This window comes from Bos javanicus, chromosome 3 (assembly GCF_032452875.1).
Source record: "Bos javanicus breed banteng chromosome 3, ARS-OSU_banteng_1.0, whole genome shotgun sequence".
NCBI lineage: Eukaryota > Metazoa > Chordata > Mammalia > Artiodactyla > Bovidae > Bos > Bos javanicus.
The window spans coordinates 22,048,138-22,071,060 of NC_083870.1; the positions used below are offsets into that span (position 1 = coordinate 22,048,138).

A 22,923-nucleotide genomic window follows, 5' to 3' on the forward strand; every position below is an offset into this window, starting at 1 on the left:
TAGATACCATGGATTTGACTGAAAACATCTTTCAGAATAAAGGAGAAGCAAGCCCTTTTTAGTCCTTGTGAGGTGGGTAGGTGTGGATAGACCAAGAATGCATAATTTATTATAAGAGAGAGGTGTGCTCCGGATATGCACTGCACACTCTAGACACTGCTGATGATTCAACCAAAATAAAATTCCCAGCCTTCTTGCTTTCAAGGACTTCCATTCAGATCTAGAGGACAAAGCCCATTCTAACGTTTCCCAGAAGAAGGTCCCAATCTTTGTGGATGCAATGCGTGGACCTGGGACTCACAGAAGCCCAGTGATGCTGCATCCAGCTGTTGTCTTCATGCCCTGGCTTCAGTGGGAGAGCATCAGGCTTGGCTGATCCTGGATTCCTCCTCCTCCTCTTCTCATTTCCGTGGAGGCTGCAGGTACAAGCCCACCACAGAGTTCTTAATTTTGGAATCAGAAAAAAAATCTCACCTGCCTTAAGCCCAAGAAAAAGCTTGGTTGTGACTCAGGCCTTTTCTTGGGGACTAAAACTTGAGCTGTGTTGAGAGTAGATTCATAGACCAGAGTACCAGGGGCAAGGAAGTCTGTGTTTCTTTTGCTTTCTGCTTCTTGGAACAGGATGTTCTTGCTCATTTTAACCACTGGAAAGTATGTCTTTAAGGGGACAGCTTACGACTATGGTGTCTGAATCTCCACTGGCAGAAAAGTGTGTGACCTCAGCCCACAAACCAGGGCTCCAGTGACCCATTAACACCCTCCAATGAGGCAAGAGGGACTCATCACTCTTGAAAGGAGATGCTGACAGAACTTATTTGCATGTGTTACCCTTATAGGCTCTAAGGAGAGTGGCTGTTTAAACATCTGGACCCCAGCGTCTTGGGAAGGAAACTGATGGAGTCAGAGACACATTGAGTAGAGGAGACATTGAAAGGTCTATTCATTTGCCCTCTTGCCCATCAGTAGAAGCAAAAAAGAAGCACTTTTCAAAATGCCACCTTAAAAGACTCATAGAGAAGATGATTGGTCTCTTCCTGGAAACCTCAGATGGTGCTGGACCCACTGGACTCACAGTCATGGTCAAAGACAACCTCTCCTGCAAGGGCTGGAGCCCATCCTTCTTGTGGCATCTGCAGGTCTGTTTGCTTCCAGCTGGAGGGCCCTGTGCCCCGCTTCTCTGACCAGGTAAACAGGCTTCATGAGAATTTCCTCTACAGCCATGGGGAGAAAGTGCCTGGCCTTTAGCATCAGGCAGACATTTCCTCCACCTATTAACTGAATAATCTTGGGCAAGTCACTAAACTTCTCTGAGTCTGAATTTTCTTTTCTATAAAATGGAAATAATAACAGAGCATCTACCCTGCAGTGTTGTGAGGTGAGAATGCCTGGTACTTAGAAGGCCTTCAGTAAATATGCCTTTCCCTGCCCCCTTCACCATTATCAGACATCACTCTAATGAACATGTTGTCCAAATGGTGTTTTCCCCACCCAATTTAACACTTCATTATATCATTATGCATTGACGATAAATACATATAGATACTGCCTTTATACTAACTGCTTTATCTGAATAGCTCTTTTCTTTCTTTCTTTTTTTTTTTTTTTTTATATCAAGAACACAGGAGTCTGAGGCTCCTGAGTTAAGGAGGGCCACCCCTACACTTCCCAAACGTTCCTCCCCCTCTGAATAGTTCTTTTCTGCAACTAGAATATCAGCCTCTTGTGGATAAGGAACAATCTTTTCTCCCACTTAGCATAGGCTGGCCCTATTGTTATTCAGTTGCTAAGTCCTGTCCGATTCTTTGCCACCCCATGGACTACAGTGCCCCAGGTTTCCCTGTCTTTCACTATCTCCTGAAGTTTGCTCAGATTCATGTCCATTGAGTCAGTGATGTCATCCAACCATCTCATTCTCTGTTACCCCCTTTTCCTCCTGCCTTCAATCTTACCCAGCATCAGGGTCTTCTCTAATGAGTCAGCTCTTTGTATCAAGTGGCCAAAGTATTGGAGCTTCAGCTTCAGCGTCAGTCCTTCCAATGAATATTCAGGATTGATTTCCTTTAGGATTGACTGGTTTGATCTCCTTGCAGTCCAAGGGACTCTCAAGAGTCTTCTCCAACACCACCAGTTCAAAAGCATCTATTCTTTGGCACTCAGGTTTCTTTATAGTCCAACTCTCACCTCCATATATGACTACTGAAAAACCATAGCTTTGATTAGATGGACCTTTGTCTGAAAAGTGATGTCTCTGCCTTTTAATACACTGTCTGGGTTTGTTATATCTTTCCTTCCAAGAAGCAAGCATCTTTTAATTTCATGGCTGCAGTCACCATCTGCAGTGATTTTGGAGCCCAAGAAAATAAAGTCTGTTACTGTTTCCATTGTTTTGCCATCTATCTGCCATGAAGTGATGGGACTGTATGCCATGATCTTAGATTTTTGAATGTTGAGTTTTAAGCCAGTTTTTTTCACTCTCCTCTTTCATCCTCATCGAGAGGCTCTTTAGTTCCTCTTCACTTTCTGCCTTTAGAGAGGTATCATCTGCCTATCTGAGGCTGTTGATATTTTCCCCCAAAATTCTGATTCTAGCTTGTAATATTATGTCTATATCCATATCTATATCCATATCTATCTCACCCCATCCCGGTGCCTGACACATAAAAGTATTCTCTTTGCATTAGAGAAGGAGAGAGTGGTCCTGGGCAGTGGAGATGCCCTCTCCCTGCCCTTTGGAGCTTTCAGGTGACCCCTGGTGTCTATTCTGGGTGCTGGTGTTTGTGATTTGTGAGAGCATGTTTTCTGTGTTCAGCTCACTGATGTGGGCATAGTAGACATCCCCGAAAAACCTGCTCTGTGAATGCGCAGTCCATTTTTCTGACAACAGGAAAAGGATGGGGAAGAGTGATCTCTGGGGTAGTACCGGTTTTCCCATTGATGCCCCAGGAAAGCAGCTCAGCAGCGGGTGGGCAGGCAAAGACTAGCACCATTGCACAACCAGCCTGAAGGAGAGAGGGCTAGCTCGAGGACTGTGGCAACAATGACAGGGGAGGGCCGGGGGGAGGGGGAGGGCTCAGTCTCCTTCTGGGGAGAACGCCGTGTGGAAAGGCTGCAAGCAGGTCAAGGGGAGAAAACTTTTTAAACAAGCAAAGATCCTAGGAGCACAAAAGGGAGAGGGGAGGGAGAGATCCTGAGGGGGAAGTGGGAGGAGAGAGAAAGAGTAGGAAGAAGTGGGCGGAGGGAGGGTGACAGATAGCGATTAAAAAGAGGGTGGGAGAGGAGCGACTGACAGGCTGGAGAGCGAGGAAGAGTGGGCAGCGGAGGACAGGCGGCCAGAGAACCAAGAAGCCTACGGGAATTCCAGACAGAAGGAGGAGGAGAAGAAGGTAAGAGTAAACTTGGATTTTAAGAGCTAAAACTACCAATTGATGGGAAAGAGCCATAGAGAAAGTCTTGAATTACAGGCTGATCACAACAAAGCTCTTTCTCTGCACCTGTGGGTTTCTCTCCTACCTCTCTCACCACCAGCCCCTGTGATGGTCAGCTCTGGGTATATTAAAGAGGATGGCTTAGGAAGCAGTAGATAAATCACGTACTCAATTTAGAAGGAGCTGTAGAAACACAAGTGGAGGGCCTCTGCCATCTGTCTACCTCTCACAGAGTCTCCATGCTCCAGGGGCATCTTCTAAGCAGGACACCAGGCCATTTCCAGGAACTTTTGTGAAGACTGGAATTGGCCCTTTAAAAACTCAAACGATCACTATTTTACGATGCTTCCTCTAGGCTTGGAATCTTTTGAAATGTTTCCACAGCATCTAGAAGAGTGTTTTGATTTTTTTTCCCCCCTAAGGCATGTTGGATGGTTTAAAAATATTCCCTGCCTGGTTTCTTGTGGAGTATCATGTCCCTGCTGTACATTGTGAGCAATCTGGCCCCTCGTGCTGGAGGAAAGAAGCTGGTGAGACCCAGAGAGAAAGCCCCAGAGAAGCACCCATGGGCGGTCTCCTTTCCTCCTGGGCACAGGGCAGGAAGGTTTCTGTTGGCCCCTTCATCTCCCTTTCAAGCATGTGGTAAAGGAACTGGGGCTCGGGGGGCCAAGAGACCTGGTTTCTACTGCACTGAGGGGCTTGTGATCTTGGACCAGACAATTCCCCTTCTGGGCCTCACTTTCCTCAGCTATAAGATGGAAGGTTTGAAGTAACAGGACCCCTCTCATTACCGTCAGCAGTAACATTGTCCAAGGCTGAGATTCCTAAGCTCAAATGCACCTCAGAAACACCACAGAAGGGAAGCCCGACAAAGGATTTGACATCCTTACTGCACCTTGGCTCAGTTTTTCCTTCATTCCTTCTCTCAATATCCCATCATAATGGAGGACTTCCTGGTTCTGACTTCTCAGCATCTCACCGAGCTGTTTTCTGAACACAGCTCTGGCACACAGAGTCTGACTGGCCTGAGACAAGAAAGGACACCAGGCAGGGAGTCAGGCGACCTGGGAGAGATCCAGTGACATTGGACAGAGAAGAGACCAAGGCCACCTCCATCTGCCTGGGGTGGTAGGCTCATGGCTAGGGACATAAGCTGGTATTTAGAAGCATCCCAGCCTGACTTTTACATCATCAGGCCAAGTGGCCTCTATCTCTTCCACCCACTGACCTGAGAGTCATAGCCCAGCCCAGCCCCTGACTTGCCGTTCACCAGGGACAGCTCTGAACCTGCCACCCTTCAGCCAGGGTCCCTAGGGCACCATTGCTGTTCAGAGCCTGCTCCCCCTGCTGTCTCTCCAAGCCTTTTCCTCCCTTGCTGGCGGTCAAGGAGCAGCCCCAGAGACCACTGGCATACAGTAAACCATACCAGGACATGAGTTTCCTGGCTTCCAAACTGGCATCCTGGGGCGTCCCCTCCCCAGACACATGACGTTCACAGAGCCATGGCAGTAACACAACCGTGTTCCCTGCTTGGCCACTGCCTGGAATTCCAGAGATGTTCTTGCTGCGTTGTTGAAACCGGTTATTGTTCTTGTCTATTACCTGCCTCACTCCTGTCCCTGACTCCAGATACTGCCCTGAAGTCCTAGGCCTTTAGAATTGGAAGTGGTCTCTTAGGTTTCCTTTGGCAAGTGAGGAAAACAAGGCTCAGAAAAGGGAAATGATTGTTGGAAACAACAGAGAGAGCCAGGGCCAGTGTAGTTGGGAGAACACCATACTCAGCTCACTCACACCACGGGCTCTTCTGCCTCCCATCCTTGGCTGTGTTTTCTGAGTTTCCATTTCCCCCCAAACCTCCCTGCTTCTTGCATGTAAGTATCTGTACAGTCCTGTTGCCTGGCAGTGGCACCACTGTCCACCTGCTCCTCTTCATCTCCGCCAGCTGGTTGGGGGCACCCGCAGTGGAGGCTTCTGGGCTCTCACAGCCAGCAGGGCTACCACAGGGCAGCCTGGCCTCATGAGTCCTGGCTGATCTCGCCTCTGGGACCAGCTGGTCAAAACAGAGCAGGGAGCCTGTCGGTGTGGATCAATCAGACAGGAACTAGAAGACTCACAGTCCTCAGGGTTAGGGAGACCCAAGGCCCAGGCTTTGTCATCTGTCCCAGGAAAGATCTCACCCACCTTGGAGTCCAGCAGTTCTCTGTGTCTGGGCTCCAGGACTGAATTGACTGAAGGGGAGAGATGCCCACTTTTTCAGGAAAGCTTCAGGGCTCATAGGAAATAAGCTGACTTCCCTTTCAATAGCCAGAAGTTTCTGGTTCCTGGCAAGGGACAGCTTGATGCCACTGTGTGAATCAATTGTTTCTGACATATTAGCAAACAATGGGCAAGAAAAATTCAGCCTTTAGTAATCAACTCACCTTCATAAGGAAAGGGAGTCAGGAGGCCTCAGAATCAGAGGTACTGAAATAACACAGAAAGATCTTAGATTTTCTCTAATTCAGGGGCAGGGCAAAAGGAATCACATTTGGATTAGAATTTCAACTGTGTAAACCTTGGGGAAATGATTTAATGTCTTTGAGCCTCAGTTTCTTTATCTGTCAAAGTGAATACATACTTTCCTTGTAAAGTTTTATGTAGAGTAAATAAAACGATGTATTTTAAATGGCTACCATGCAGTAACTGCTCAGTGAATGACAGAACAACAGAGGAGAATACAGGTCACCTGGTGCTCAGTCCAAGTCTCTTGAATTGAGTCTCGTTTTAAGCAAAGGTCTTTCCATAGTGAAGGCTCACCATGACTTGAAATTCTGAAGGTACTGTCTGGTTTTTATGACCACAGATTTTTTTTTTTTTTTCCTGGGTCTACTTTTGCTGACCTCTAAGTTGGGAATTAGAAAATCTGGATTTGCCTCTTGACTTTCCACTAATTTGCCAGATGATCACAACTGGGCAAGTCACAAATTCCCCTGATGTTCTAACAGACCTGGAAGGGCCTAAACAATCATCCAGCTCAACCTCTTTGTTTTACCTATGAGTGAACTGAGGCTCAGGGAGAGGGAAGATCTTGTCTGGAGTCACAACCAAATAGCTGGAACCAGAAAAACCTGTCTTCTGAGGCTCTTGTCCACAGAGGACTTCTAGAAGCTGAATCCAACCTCGCATCTCCGTGATTCAGAACTTTAGGAAGTGCAGGTGTAGTTAGGGGTCAGGATGCCTCTTCCCCTCAGATCACAGAGTACACAACCTCCTATTTCTCTTTCATGGAAAACTGAGTCACCTTCAAAGCTATCCTTGTGGATGTGCCTTCGGATTGGTGATTAGATTCCTAAGTGCTGCAGCTCCTCAGAAAGAAGGAATTACATGAAGCACACATTGTAATATCGACTCATGAGTCCATCTCCAGACCCAAAATCTTGAGTTAAAGGAAAGTTGGGAGGCAGGCTGGACCAATGATGAGTATAAATGGAGCGTGATTGGAGTGGATCTCTACACGTCTCTTCCTCTCCTCCTACCACTCTTCTTTAAACCGAATGACATAACTGATGTAGAGTTAAATTAATATCCTTCCCATTGCCCATGTTTTCCTCACCTCTGACAGTCACCCTCCCCCACGTGGTAGCACATGGGGGCGGTCCTTGCTGAGGCCCTCTAGCCGGCCTGCTCATGTCAAATGCTGAGTCAAGATGGCTCGCTGGGTCATATTTGAGAGGAGTTTTTACTGGAAATGGCAGAAAACAAGGAACTACATCACTGAGTGGCTACTATGTGCCTATTATGGTTCTAGATGTTTCCACTTATTCACACACTGTTTAATTCCCATGAGGAAACATGCCCTCTTTACAAATGAGGAAGAAATTGAGAGGTTATGTGACTTGCCAGAGGTCACACTACTAGACAGTGATGGAGGCAGGCTCGAATCCCACTCTTCCAAGGAAGCATGAGTCCTACCACCTAACTATTTCTGTTCCCATTGCTCTTGTTGCAATCTGACATCAATGGAACTCCAGCGCCTGCTGTTTGGCCAGCTGAGAACCCAGCGGTAGACAGTGTCTCAGCCAAGGGCATTTACTGGCTAAAAAAGGAAATAACTTTCTATATGTGATTTCTGGCCAAACAGTGGCAGATGCTGAGGAGTCTGGGAATCCTGACCACTGTGGGCTGAGGGCTCCATGTGATCATCAATTCTAGGAACAGCATATGCAAGGGATGGCCAGCCAATGAACCAGAGGCTAAAAGGAAAAACCCTGGGCCTCTTATGGGAAAGTGGGAAAGCCCTGCTTGTGGAGTTAAGACACTGGAGCTCCAGTCATGGCTTTGTCACCAGCTGTCAGTCCTGTCAGTCCTAAGGCCTCTTTGCTTTTCTTTCCCTTTTAGAGGCACAGAGAGAAAGGCAGGCTTTGAAGTCAGGTAGACCAAGTTCAAGTCTCTTACACAGCATTTGCTACTTGTGTGACTCTGTACAAGTTCTTTAAACTCTGAGTCTCAGTTTTCTCAGCTCTAAAATGGGATAATACTGCTTTCCTAGCAGGGCTAATGTAAGAGTTAGAAAGTGGACTTGTAAAATGCTTCACACGTGGAAAACACTCAGATAGTGGTTTCTGTTATTACTACCACTTAACTTCCCTGGACCCTGGTCTTCATCTTGGGTTGAGACATAAGGGGTTGATTTTGATTGATCCCTAGATTCCTAGATTCCTTTTAGCTCTACTGTACTATGAATTGATGACAAGATGTTGGAAATAATAAAGCATTTCATAAATGTATTTTTCATTAATAGCCACATAAGTATCAATCAACCCCTTCTGGGATAATAAAGATCTCCCAATATTTCCTTGTAATTCAATATCTCCATTTGCCATTCCCTCCCATCCATTCCTTGTAAATACATCTTCTAACATTTTAAGAAGATTACTTATCCTAGCATAATGCTCTTTCTCTACTTTGCCTGCTCCCTTCTACCTCCTTGGCTTTGAAACAACTGTCAGCCAGCAGGATCTCTGAATGGCCCACTCTGTCCTTGCCAGAATCAAATAATTAAATTTAAAGAGGAGTTAATTATCTGCCCTTGGCCGGAGTAAAAGGAAAACTAAAGTGATACTTAATCTCGTCCATCTGTCTCCTTCTCCCTCTCTCTCATCTCTAACTCCTCCTCCCCTCTCTAGAGATTAAGATTCAGGGGTGCAGGCCCCCTGGACTTCTCATTCTGAGAAAGTTGCCCACACTGCCCAACTCAATGCTGCTGCTACTGCTGCCAAGTCGCTTCAGTTGTGTCCAACTCTGTGCGACCCCATGGATGGCAGCCCACCAGGCTCCCCCGTCCCTGGGATTCTCCAGGCAAGAACACTGGAGTGGGTTGCCATTTCCTTCTCCAATGCATGAAAGTGAAAAGTGAAAGTGAAGTCGCTCAGTCATGTCTGACTCTTAGCGACCCCATGGACGGCAGCCTACCGGATTCCTCCATCTATGGGGTTTTCCAGGCAAGAGTACTGGAGTGGGTTGCCATTGCCTTCTCCGCCCAACTCAGTAGCCATAGGTATATCATAAATCTAGCTAGTTGCTTTCCCTGAGGCTGAAGTAGCTACCACAAACCTAAATCAAGAAAAGAATGAAAGTTCTAAATGTAAGAATTACCCTCAACCATGTACAAATAGTCTCCCTAGTCTCATAGTTATTTCACAAACATCCCTGTGGCAGTTATCTTATGTTAAAGAGGCCACTCTTCGACCAGTAAGGATTTTCAAAGAAAGGAACTTCAGGTGATTTAGAATCTAGCATGATTCTTAAGGCAGGAGCACTGCTGTCAGAAAAGACAAGAGCTGGCTTTGATGCCAATTTCATCGCTTACCAGCAAGTCACCCTCAAGTGATCTTGCTCAAGTCTACCCCCACTGAGGCCTGTAAGAAGGGAACAGGGTCAGTCCCTACTTTCTCTGGTTGCTGTGAGAATCAAATGAGAAAATATATATCAAGAAACTTGCAGAGTATCTGGCACATAGAAGGGTCTCAAAGAGTGTTAGATTCTCTTTTTATTCTCACCTTTTTGTGTAACTCTGGGTAAACTAGCAAATGAAACTGAGAATCTGCGAGGATAATAAAGATTAATGAGGTGGCTGAGGATCAAGAGCACTCTCTCCCGTAATTCTCCCTACAAGTCTATTTTAAGGAGAAACTATTGGGGGTGAAGGAAAATTAGAAAAATGTACAATCATAAGTAAGCTTCACAAGAGCTCTGAGATGATGGTTACAGCTGACACTTCACTTTATAAAGCCACCTTTGATATCTGGCATAGCACTGAGGCTCATGGACACTTTCTGAACTGAGCTGCACTGACATGAGACTGCATCTAAGGCATCCTGTAAGTGACACCCTTTGGGTCTTTTTACAACAGAATTCTCTTCATTGGGAAGCAAGTCAACCCTGCCCTTGCCGCATTCCACTGCATGGTGAGCGAAATTATAACATGGGCCCAGGGGATTGTTATTATTACTATGAATAACAATCTTTATCGAGAACCAGAGGTCTGGTAGATACTATCCAGAACATGTGTCATTGTCCAGAATTAGACACGGACTCTGCAGAGTGATCTTAAAATCTAATTTTGACAAACTTGGATGAGTTTCCCAGTAATCTGTGGGGAGGGGGCAGAGAAGGAATAGTCCGTGGTGACCAAGTCTCTTGCTGTAGACACACTCAGTCCTGTTCAGTTAAGTGGAGGGCTCCCTCATGCGCAGAAGGAAAGCTCATGGCTCTTCTTTCCCTGGTATCCCGGTCACCATAGTAACTGTGCAGGTGACCCTAGGTTGGCTTCCCAGGGAGCTGCCTCTACTGGCATTAGGTGTTTTGAGTGACCTGAATGCTGTCATTCATCCACCGTTGTTTCTAAAAAGTACACAAATCTGCCTATCAACTTCAGGGCACAATATTAAGCTCTAAGGGAAAAGAGAGAATAGAGAGATTTCAGGGGGAGGATCCAATGATGAATCATTATGGGGTTTATCTTCAAGGACAACTCAACTCAGGGTTGAGTTGGAGAGATGATACAGAGTCAGCAGAGCAAATAATTCTCATTACGTGTGCGAAACTCAAGGTTTTACAATTAAACCCAAGCCCCAGCCCCTGAGGTGGGGACACAAATTTGTTGTTAAGTAAAATACTATAGTGGAGAAGGCAATGGCACCCCACTCCAGTACTCTTGCCTGGAAAATCCCAGGGATGGAGGAGCCTGGTAGGCTGCCGTCCACAGGTCGCTAAGAGTCGGACACTACTGAGTGACTTCACTTTCACTTTTCACTTTCATGCATTGGAGACGGCAATGGCATCCCACTCCAGTGTTCTTGCCTGGAGAATCCCAGGGACGGGGGAGCCTGGTGGGCTGCCATCTATGGGGTCGCACAGAGTCGGACACGACTGAATCGACTTGGCAGCAGTAGCAGCAGCAGCAGTATACTATAGACTTCCCTGGTGGTACTGTCAATAAGAATCTGCCTGCCAATGCAGGGGATTTGAGTTCGATACCTGGTCTGGAAGGATTCCACATGCTGCGAGCAACTGAGCCCGTGCGCCACAACCATTGAACCCACGCTCTAGAGCCTGTGCTCCACAATGAGAAAAGCCACCGCAGTAAGAAGCCTTCGCACCCCAGCTAGACAATAGCCCCCATTCTCCACAACTAGAGAAAGCCCATATGCAGCAACAAAGACCCAAAACAACCAAAAAGAAATTAATTAATTAATTAATTAAAAAATAACATATTGTAAGGACTGATATGTTTGTTCCAGAGGACAGAACTAGAATCAACAAAAGAAAGAGAATTTTCAAGGCCTCCTCACAGTAGCTTCTTACTCACTTGCAACACACCTTCTGAGCAGGAGAGACGAAGGTGCAGTTTCTGCTATGTGCTGGGTGGCACTTGTAACCTGCAGCTTGCCTAGTTCGTGCTGCAGTCATGACTAAAGGACTGCAGTAAGCAGGATGACTACCAACGGAAGGGTCTCACGTCCCCCACTCCATTTGGGGGCTGTGTCAGAGGTAATGCAACTTTATTACTAGATCAAACATTCTTCCCCCAATCATTAAGAAAACATTTATTATGCACCAAATAAGAAAACCTAATGCAATAAAAATACTAAGTATTCACTTTGAGAAGTCTACTACCCATCTTATAGGGGAAGCTGTTAAATCCTTGAGGGCAGGAATCATGTCTAATCTGGGTTTTTGCTTGTTTGGCTAGCTGGGCTGTGCAGCATGTGGAATCTTAGTTCTCTAACCAGGGAGCAAACCTGTGCCCCTTACGATGGGAGCGTGGAGTTGTAACCACCAGACCACCAGGGAAGTCCCCTGATCTGTTTATTAATTCAACAGATATTGACTGCCTAGTCTTTGCCAGGCCTGGTACCTCTGAGGTATTATTTCAGTGCCGAGAATAATAGCAGACACATAGTGCAAGTTAGCTGAAAGACAAGAAGTTTTTGGAGAACAAGGATAAGGCAGCATATAGGCCAGTGTGGGAGTATATCCCGACTGCTAGTTGGTAATTTAGCATCTTCAGAGTTCAGGAGATATCAAAGAGGGCTGAGGTCAATTTGAGACAATGTCTCCATTTCCACTCAGAATGGTGGGGCAGAGAAAGAGGTGCTGACTATGAGTTTAGGTTAATTTGGGCTGCTCTAAATTGGTTTTCTTTAAAAACATTGGCTGTGTAGGGCGGCCTAGGTGCCAACATAAGGAGGAGCGCTGGATTGGGAACTAGACACTGAATTTTATTCCTAATCATATAATACATGAAGTGAAGGAGTAAAATGATGCTCACTTTGCACAGAAACCTTCCTTTGGCCCTTTCCATCTTATCCAAGCACCACATTACTATTACCAAACAAGTTCCCTAATTACTTCTCCAGAAGTTTTGCTTTGTCCCACGATGTGACACATTGAAAGAGGACATGGAAATTCTTGGAATAAAGAATGTTTGGGGTTGGGATGTTCTTGTCCAGGTTCTAGGGACTATCTCTTTTTGCCTTGGGGGCTTCAGAACTCATATCAGTTGCAAAGGGCTGTAGAATTCAACTATCCAGGGCTCTACGAAGGGCCCAGGCCCCACCTGAGCCGGAGTCAACCTCCTGTCTTATGTTTCCATCCCTGCTGTTGCTTAGTCTCTAAGTCATGTCCAACTCTTTGTGACTGTGGACTGTAGCCCACCAGGCTCCTCTGTCCACATGATTTCCCAAGCAAGAATACTGCTGTGGGTTGCCATTTCCTTCTCCAAGGGATCTTCCTGATCCAGGGATCAAACCCAAGTCTCCTGCTGTGGCAGGAGGGTTCTTCACCACTGAGCCCCAGGCCCCTGTATTTCCCTAATGTTAACACACATTGTGCTTTATTGCAATTATGCGTTTATTCTCTCTCCTTAATGAAGGAAAATAAAGGCAGTTCAGCTCAGTAAAGGCAGGGACGCTTGTCTTTTTAGTTGCTGTATCTTCAGTGTTGTCCTCACTGAATGATGCCTGATAACTGGTAAGCATTCAATAAATGTATTAAATGAATGACGGAAAGGGAAGGACATCATAGGCTAAGAGAACATGAGAAGCCAAGATAAAGAGGTGATTTTCCCATTTAGATCACCACAGAGCATTAAGTAGAGTTCTCTATGCCATACAGTAGATTGTCATTAGTTATCGATTTTATTTATAGTACCAATAGTGCATATGTGTCAGTCCCAATCTCCCAATTCACCCCACCCACACTTTCCCCCATCTTGATGTCTTTATGTTTGTTCTCTACATCTGTGTCTCTATTTCTGCTTTGCAAATAGATTTGTCTGTACCGTTTTCCTAGATTCCACATATATGCATTAATATATGGCATTTGTTTTTCTCTTTCTGACTTTACTCTGTATGATAGCAGAGTCTAACACAATATTGTAGAGCAACTATACTCCAATAAAAATTAAAAATAAAACAATACCAGCTATATAGGAAAAAAGATAAAGAGATGAGAAATTGTGGGTCATGAATATGTGTGTGGGGAGTTGTGTAGCTTAAGTATTGAGTATGTGAGGGGAACAGCAGAAATAGATAGGATGGGGAGGGCTTCCCAGGTAGCGAAGTAGGTAAAGAATCCGCCTGCCAATGCAAGAGATGCAAGAGACACAAGAGACTCAGGTTCAACCCCTCAGTCGGAAAGATACCCTGGAGTAGGAAATGGCAACCCCCTCCAATATTCTTGCCTGGGAAATCCCATGGACAGAGGAACCTGGTGGGTTACAGTCCGTAGGGTCGCAAAGAGTTGGACACGACTGAGCATACACACACTGTGGAGGGTCTCAAGAGCAAGTTAAATAGTTTGAACTTTATAAACAGCAGGAAGCTAGTGAAGATCACAGACAAAGCAGTGGCGTATACTACCATTTGTATTTGATAGGTTTATTCATGGCATGGGCAGCTTCCTTTGCCCTCCTAACACACTTCCTGCCAAGAAATAGATAATAATCTACAAAGTATATTGTGTGCTATTCACCCAGAAAACTCAATGAGTATCTCATCTACAAGTTTCTTTGGCTGAGGTTGTAAGGGGCCCAAAGACACCCAGAGGAGTCAGGAAATTGACTTTAGCCAGGGAACTTTCCTATTATAAGCTGAGCAGCTTGTACATAACAGCAATGTGAAGTTTCTCTGACCTTGTCTGAGTCATCCAAGAAGTTACAGATGAGAGGTGTTTCACCCTATATGCTGCCACCAGGGCTCCCGGTCTGCCTCAGTCCACACCTCCTCAGTTAGTTAGTTTCTGTTGTTCTCTCCCAATGAGGCTTCCCCAGAGGCTCAGGGGTAAAGAACCCACCTGCCAGTGCAGGAGACGTGGGTTTGATCCCTGGGTCACGAAGATCCCCTGGAGAAGGAAATGGCAACCCATTTCCTTATTCTTGCCTGGGAAATCCAGTGGACAGAGGAGCCTGACAGGCTACAGTCCATGGGGTTGCAAAAGAGTCGGACACGACTTAGTGACTAAACAACAACAGCAAAGATTGTCTTTCTGATATTCTATCAAGACTGCTTTCCTTTCTGGTACCTGTGCTTTACCTCTTCCAGGTGGGACCCCTTGGACCACAAGTGAGGGAGTCAGCAGGCAAGCCTCCTGGCAGACCAGACCAAAGCATCACATTCTTTGCCTTGAACTATTTTTATACATCCTTGGGGACTTGCAAGGAATGAATGACAGTGCCAGAAGATCAAGGGAAAAGTCTTCAGGGATGGAGGAGAGTTTGAAAAACTTGCCCTGGAAGAATATACATCTGTTCCGTTTCTTTTTCATTAACCTTTCTCTTTCTCTCTGGCTTTCTGCCCTTCTCCTCTGTTTCTCTCTTCTGCTTGATAATTCACATCTCTCTACCTTCCACTTTCTTTTATTTTTGTCTTTCCCCACCACTTTCCTTGCTAGAAATGGCTGCCTTTTATTTGGTTCTTATATTCTGAGTACTGTGTGAAGTGCTTTTTATGTATCCCCTCATAATACTTGATGAGCTAAATAACAGTATATCCATTTTGCATGGGAGGAAATTGAGACATAGATCCAGTAACTTCTCCAAGCTCAGCAGATACTCACAAGGATTTGAACTCTACTTAACTAACCCCCAAATGGACTTCCCTGAACTGTTACAGTCTCTTTCCCCCCATTTCCACCACTCCCTCGTCTTTTCCCTCTTTTTAATCCTTCTCTTTCCCCTTCTCTCCCTCCCTTCTCTCTGACACTTGCCACATCCTGGCCTCTGCATGTGTGCTGATGACCCTGAAGGTGCTGAACACTGTGCACGCGCCCAGAAGGGATCGTAGACCATTCAAATTCTTATCTAATCAGCTATTTTCCTTTTGGAAAAACGCACCACAATTTTCCACTTTGGGAGGGGGCCCTTAATCATGTGAGGAAAAGGGCAGATGTCTGGTCACAAACCAGAGGAGAGGTCTCAAGACTTGGAAGGGTCTTTGATATGAAGGTGAACACAGATAAGGTCCTTTCTGCTTACTCACGGACCCTTTCATTCCCAGGGACTCTGTGTACTCTCAGGGTTGGGGAGTGGAGTGCTGGGGGAAGACAGAGCCAAGAGGCTGGTCTCTGTCAAGATATCAACTCAGAAGCCAAAGCCTGGACCATGAAATATGGTCCTGTTCTTCCTTCCTCTTATGCATAAGAACTGGAACTGGGATAGGATAGGGGGCATGCTGGCAACAAAAATGTGAAGGTTAAGGTTTGAACTTGACAACCTCTAAAGTCCCATCAGAGTCTGAGGTTTTAAGATTCCAAGAAGGGAATATTTATCTTCAACTCCCTCCTTTTTTTTTTTTTTTCATTAGGACTGGTTGATTAAAGGCTTAAGCCATACGAACATTTATTGCTCATCAAGTAAAAATTCTGGACATAGAAGAGTCAAGAGTTGATTCAGAAGCCTTGGGGCACTGGTTGCATTTCTGAGATTCCCTGGGCAGCTTCAGGCATCTTGACTCACACAACCTGTCCACAGGCAGTCGTGGGGGTGAAGAGGACTTCAAGGGAGGCTCTCTCTGTTTACTGGGGGATGGAAAACATTTTCTAGAGCACTCCCTCCACATTAGACCCTCCCCACCTCACCTCACAGAGCAAAACTAACTGCAGTGAAGGCTGAGAAAGTGATAGCTGACCTTCTTATCCTGCTAATGGACACAGGCAAAGAATAGGGGATTGGTTTGCCATGAGTAGGAAACATCAGTGCCTGCCACCCGCTCCTTCATTCATTCAACTAAGATTTACTAAGCCCCCACTCTGGGCTAGGTGATGATGGTACAGAGGAAAAGGCAAGTCTTGTTCTCAAGGAGCTCCTACTGGAAGAACATAGACAGAAAGAGGATCACAAGATGTTAGGAGAGGACTGAGTATCCCCAGGGTCACTGCAGAGCTGAAGATATTCAGTGTGAAGAACCCAGGGAGGGCTGGAGAAGCAATGACTGGGTTCAGTTTTGAAGAGTATATAGGATTCAGCTAGGGGTGAGGAAACATGTAGGAGGCGGTTGGGAGGAAGGCATTCAAGAATCTTTCAGGAACTGGCATGCTGGGGACCAGCAGGAAATGAGGCTGATGAAATATGCCAGGACCTATGAGGGAAGGTTCTAGGTGAGACTTAGAAGTTTGGGGCATTTATTCTGAATGTAAGGTGGGCAGGTCTGGGGGTGGATGCCTTCTGTATGCAGAAGGACAAGCTGAAAGGCACAGCTGGAATGGTTGTACCGCAGTGAGGAGTAGATCAGCACTAGCAGCTGCTCACCAGCTGGGGGAACCTGAGAAACCTCTGAATGTCTTCTTTGTGCTGCTGTGCTTAGTTGCCCAGTCAGGTCCAACTCTGCGACCCCATGGACTATAGCCGCCACCCACCCCCCCCCAGGATCCTCTGTCCATGGGGATTCTCCAGGCAAGAGTACTGGAGTGGGATACCATTCTCTCCTCCAGGGGACCTTCCTAACTCTGGGATCAAATCCAGGTCTCCCACATTGCCAGCAGATTCTTTACCATCTGAGCCACCTTTGCCACCTCCCAGAAGATCTGACCCATGCTGCAAGGCTCCGATTGCTAGAAAATGCTTCCTGAGGAGCCAAATTTGCTACTCCCACCCTCTTTTTTCTCTACCACCTAGTTCTACCTGTTGAAGTCAGAAAAATATTTTTTACCCAACAGCCATTCAACCATATGGAACATGTGAGCTATGATTTTCAGCATATCACATACCTCATCTCATTTAACCCTCAAATCCTCTGGTGTAGCTATTCCCATTTTACAGACAAGGAAACAGACTCAGTGAGGCAAAAGTCCAGAGTCACACTTGCAGATTCCTGTCCTACACTACTCCAATATTTCACAGGTGAGGTCCTTGAATATCTGCATCAGAATAACTGAGGCTGCTTGCTGCAAATCAAGATTCCCTTGGGGGCCAACCCAGACCTCCCAGAGTAGAATCTCTGGAGGTAAAAGCACAGGATCCACACACATTTTAACACACATCTCAGTTGATTTCTAGATCCATTAAAGTATGGGAATCATACTCTAGTCTTGCAATCAGGAGTCCTTTGAGTCTTCTCTTTCATTTTTTCTGGGCATGGGGGAGAAGGAGAGCCTTTCAGGTGAATCTGATTTTTAAGTTGCCTTTCTTAAGGAACGCATTGGTTTGGGTCAGTGGAATCACAGGACATGATCGGACTTCTCAGACATCCGCAGAACCATCCCTCTGTTTTTCTCTCTGCCCCATTGGCAGGAGTCTTGGCGCCTGTCTTCTGCTGAGCCAAGATGGGTGACTGGAGCTTCCTGGGAGAGTTTCTGGAGGAAGTACACAAGCATTCCACGGTGATCGGCAAGGTCTGGCTCACAGTCCTCTTCATATTCCGCATGCTGGTGCTGGGCACGGCTGCCGAGTCATCCTGGGGCGATGAGCAGGCTGATTTCCTCTGTGATACGATGCAACCTGGTTGCGAGAACGTCTGCTATGACCAAGCCTTCCCTATCTCCCACATTCGATACTGGGTGCTGCAGGTCATCTTCGTCTCCACGCCCTCTCTGGTGTACCTGGGCCACGCCGTGCACATGGTGCGCGTGCAGGAGAAGCGGAAGCTGCTCCGGGAGGCGGAGAGGGCCAAAGAGGCTCGGGCTGCTGGCTCCTACGAGTACCCGGTGGCCGAGAAGACAGAGCTGTCCTGCTGGGAAGAAGTGAATGGAAGGATTGCCCTCCAGGGCAGTCTACTCAACACCTACGTCTGCAGCATCCTGATCCGCACCACCATGGAGGTGGCCTTCATTGTGGGCCAGTACCTCCTCTATGGGGTCTTCCTGGACACCCTGCATGTCTGCCGCAGGAGTCCCTGTCCCCACCCCGTCAACTGCTATGTGTCCCGGCCCACGGAAAAGAATGTCTTCATTGTCTTTATGCTGGCAGTGGCCGGACTGTCCCTTTTCCTCAGTCTTGCTGAACTTTACCACCTGGGCTGGAAAAAGATTAGGCAGCGATATGTCAAGTCCCAGCCAGGCGTGGGTGAGTGCCAGCTTCCTGGTCCCTCGGCCGGCAGAGTCCAGAGCTGCACACCACCCCCTGACTTCAATCAGTGCCTGGAGAATGGCCCTGGGGGGAAATTCTTCAGTCCATTCAGTAACAAGATGGCCTCCCAGCAGAACACAGATAACCTGGCCACGGAGCAGGTGCGAAGTCAGGAGCAGATTCCGAGAGAAGGCTTTATTCACATCCGTTATGCCCAGAAGCCCGAGGTACCCAATGAAGGCTCCCCAGGACCCAGCCTCCCCCACGGCTACCAGAGTGACAAGCGCCGTCTCAGCAAGGCCAGTAGCAAGGCCAGGTCAGATGACCTGTCGGTGTGACCTCCAGTGTGGGAGAACCAGATGGGAACAGAGGAACTCAGAGAGGGAAGGCATGTCCTTTCTGACCCCATCTCTTTCATTCTCACCACTGCTATGCTATTTTTGGGCTCTGGGTCTCAATGGCATTGCTCATTCTTCCCAGAAGATGTTAGCAGGTCTTTGTGGATGCGGTCAGAGACATAGCTATCTGTCCAGGCTGCTGTCTCTTCCCCATCATCCACCCAGAATCCTCAATGAAGCCTTTCAGATTACTCTGTGAATGGGATGGAAGAAGGGAGGGGATCATAGCAAATCTGGCCTGGGAGGGATAGCCAGAGGGGTAGGATGACTCTACACAACAGCCACACAGCTGATGGATTCTCTAGGTCCTTCTGACTTCCTTGATCTGAACACCCTTCCTCTGGCAAGAAAGAGCCCAAAGTTCCCAATCCAACAATGAGCATGAGTCAGGAAACATGCCTCAGATGTGCTCTTGTGTGTTGTCTCCTTGGACCATACCTTGGAATGGTGGTGAGGTTGCCATGGTGGCCCTTGGCTGCCCCTCCCTCTGCCCAGTCTTACTTAAAAAGAAGTCCTTGGAACTCAACCAGCAAGCTCAACTTTACAAGTGCCTTGGTATGCACCTCTGGCAAATGTCTCACCTTGGTGATATTGCAGCCTTTCCTTCTGCCAGGGTGTGCAACCAGCCCCTGGGGCTGGAAAGCTCTCCCGGGGAGTCACTGTACACACAATTCCACTGGAATTCCTGCCACCACCTGGCATCCTGCAGCTCTTTTACAGTTCAAGCTGATGATAGACACCATCCCTTCCATTCCCCCTTTGGCAGTCCCTCGAGTGCTCCCCTAAACACCTTATTGACCAGAATGCCCAAGAAACCATTGTCCTCTCTTGAATCCTGACCAGTTCACCAGCCATGGAGGCCAGTGGAATTTCCCTAGGTCTTATGAAAACAAAGAGGACATTGTGCTTCTCAGATTCCCCTTGGGAAAAAGAATAATTCTGTTGTGAAGATAGAAATAAAAAAGGAGAGAAAATACTGGAAAACTATTTTTCCCTCCTGTTTGCTTCCCTTGCTGACTGCCAACTTCGAGTGCCAAGAGGAGGTGTGATGACAACTATGGAGGCCCCCAGATTTCCCTTTCCCTGGAGTATTTAGCAGGGGCATGAAAGCAGTAAGGGAATCTCCAGTTCTCTTGGCAGGGCCCTGTTTAAGAGCACAGAGATGCCTGTGTCTTCCCAATGCTCCCAAAGAAACTGCCAAAAGCAGTGGGGATGGCAGAAAAGCTGTGTCTCCCCAGGGACTGGCCAGGTTTCTCTCTTCAGTCTGTCCATAATGGGTGGTTGCCACTTTGGATGAAGATAAATGATGCTCAGAATTGGATGCTGAAACTTACAGGGAGATGATTACTTTTTAAAATGCATGTGTGTTTGTGTGTGTGTATGCTGATAAAGTGGATGAAGGGGAGGGGAGTCCAGAAATAAGGAAAGAATATCTTAGAGACACTTGGGTTTTCCTGCTTTCCTCTAGATGCCCGGCAGAGGGCTGAGACTCACTGTTTTCAGTGTCATCAACCTAAAGATATAGCCCTGAGAGGCCTGGATAGAGGAGGTTGAAGGCTCAGAAGGAGGCTCAGCCTCTGCCCCACCTGCCTATCTCTGGGCCCCTCTGCTGAGACTTGAATGCTATTGGTGGGGAGAGAGAAGGATGTGGGCAGAGGGGTGGAGGAAACTGACTGGGATGCCATTTAGGGAAGAATGATTGGTTATCCCAGATCCCTGGAGGGAACACCTTTTAATCTATTGTCTGGCACTGGCATTAAGACTCTCCAAAACAAAACAAGACTATCTTTCCCACTATCTCTCAAGGGTGTTTGTTTTATGCAATAAGTGTTCTTGGGTTAGAAATTCTATGAAATCAGTCCTTCATGAAGGGGCTTTCAGGAAGAAAAAGGAAATAATATGTGTAGTTTGTCCAAATAAAGTCTGGCCCTCCATGTATCTCTTCTTTGTGTCCCTTTCATGGTATGACTATAAGATAGAGGTAGCAGACTTGGTAGGGGAGGGGAGCACTTGATCAATATTGCAAAGGGCTTTGGAATCACACATGCTAGGGTGAAAATTGCAGCTGCTGATTTACAACTGGACTCCAGCAAGCTACTTAATCCCTGAAGCTTGGTTTCCTCATCTGTAAACTGAACCTAGTAATATCTACCTCACAGGTTGTTAAATGAGATAGTGTTTGTAAAGAGTTCAGCAGGGTGCCTGGGAAATCATAGTCTGTCATTAAATTACAATTATTGCTATTATCTTCATTATTTTTGCCATTATATTGACTACATAGAATTTGAAAACCTGGGATGTTCAGGAATGATTCCAGAACTTGCCATTATGGAGCTCACAGTCTGCTTAAGATGGTTAAACTAAATTACATAAAGGAAACAAAAGAGAATGAAATAGAAATTCATTAATGACCAATTCTAGGACCTATAAGGCTCTAAGAAGTGATCCACATGAAAAAAGCTACATTAGAGGAGGAGATACCTGACTTGGCCTTAAGGAGTGGCTAAGGTTTTAGGAAAGTGAAGACCTCAGAAATGACTCTGTGAAATAGGCCTGTGTGTGTAAGTCGCTCAGTCATGTCCGACTCTTTGCAACCCCATGGACTGTAGCCCACCAGGTTCTTCTGTCTATGAGATTCTCCAGGCAAGAATAACTAGAGTGGGTAGCCATTCCCTTCTCCAGGGAATCTTCCCAACCCAGCGATTGAACCCAGATTTCCTGCATTGCAGGTAGAGTCTTTACCATCTGAGCCACCAGGGAAGCCTGTGAAATGGGCCCGAGAACCCGAGTCTCCTACTTTGCAGGTGGATTCTTCACCACTGAGCCACCAGGGAAGCCCGAAAGTGAAATAGGCCTGATACTGGGCTTTCCAGGTGGCTCAGTGGTAAAGAATCCACCTGCAAAGTAGGAGACTCGGGCTCAATCCCTGGGTTGGGAAAAATCCCCTGGAAAAGGAAATGGCAACCCACTCCAGCATCCTTGCCTGGGAAATCCCATGAACAGAGGAGCATGGTAGGCTACAGTCCATGGCATCACAAGAGTTGGACATGACTTAACGACTAAACCACCACCACCATCCCCATTTTACACTTGGAAGCTGAGTTCCAGGAAGGTTCCCTGATAGTGTTCATCTTCTCACTGGCCTCTTTGATTGGGATCACATCTCTTTGGAAGAGGAAAATGCTTCGTGCTAAAAAAAAAAAAAAAAAGAGTCCAGGGATCACCCAGTCCCTCACCAGCAAATGGGTGCCATTTCCTAGACAAAGAACCAAAGGCTGGGAAAAAGCAAACAAGTATTATCTGAACTACCAACTGGTCTATCAGGGCAGGGAAGCTCTTTTAAAGAGGGGTTGCAAAGAGCTCGTAGAACACATCTTGCAACACCACTGTTGAGAGTCAAGTGTGTACCTGGCACCTGTCCAAAGGTAAGGTGCTCAGCCCAGAAGTACCTGAGCAGTTCAGCTGGAAAAAGCACCTGGGATCCATTTTTTTCTCCTAGGGAAAAAAAATAGTGAATCTCATGGTTTTATAAACATGGCTGTTAACATTTGACAGTTTATGTTACACCAAGACTTCAAAAGCCAAGGGACTTATTTTATAGGGAGTAGGATTTCAGCCTCACGTATCTATTCTCATTTTACTTCCTTTCTGCCTCTAAATGTTCACCACTAAAGAGGTAAGCTGAGCATAATATAATGAACACACCTCGGTTGTAGGTCCCTCCAGGCCCCTTTCCTTACTTTCCTTCCTCCAGTGCCAGTTAAGACCACTAGTGTTTCATTCATATGGCTGAAGTATTGATGTGGTTAGTGCTAGTAACACTCTTATGAAGAATTGTAGTATGAATTAGTTTTTCCAGGTTTCTTCTTGATAGCAAACTTTGATAGCAGAGGGAAAAACAAAAGAGCACTAGGCACTTGGCAGATGTCTTGAAGATTGGCTTTCACGATGTGGAAATGAAGAGTGGAGCGAGGCTGGAGAAGGAAGCCAAAGATAAGCTGCCACTTCCCAGTCCCCAGTAGATGCTGGAAGCCCCTGCCGCCCATCCATGTATTGG

At 46.6% G+C, this 22,923-nt stretch overlaps 1 protein-coding gene across 1 annotated transcript; it reads left to right on the forward strand.

Annotated features, from left to right (window-relative positions):
- The first annotated feature begins 3,092 nt into the window (after positions 1-3,092).
- Positions 3,093-20,804, forward strand: GJA5 (gap junction protein alpha 5). The gene is made up of 2 exons (XM_061408825.1): positions 3,093-3,383; positions 17,695-20,804. Exon 2 carries the CDS (start codon positions 17,727-17,729, stop codon positions 18,804-18,806), a length of 1,080 nt encoding a protein of 359 aa, XP_061264809.1. The 5' UTR covers positions 3,093-3,383; positions 17,695-17,726; the 3' UTR covers positions 18,807-20,804.
- The last annotated feature ends 2,119 nt before the right edge of the window (positions 20,805-22,923 follow it).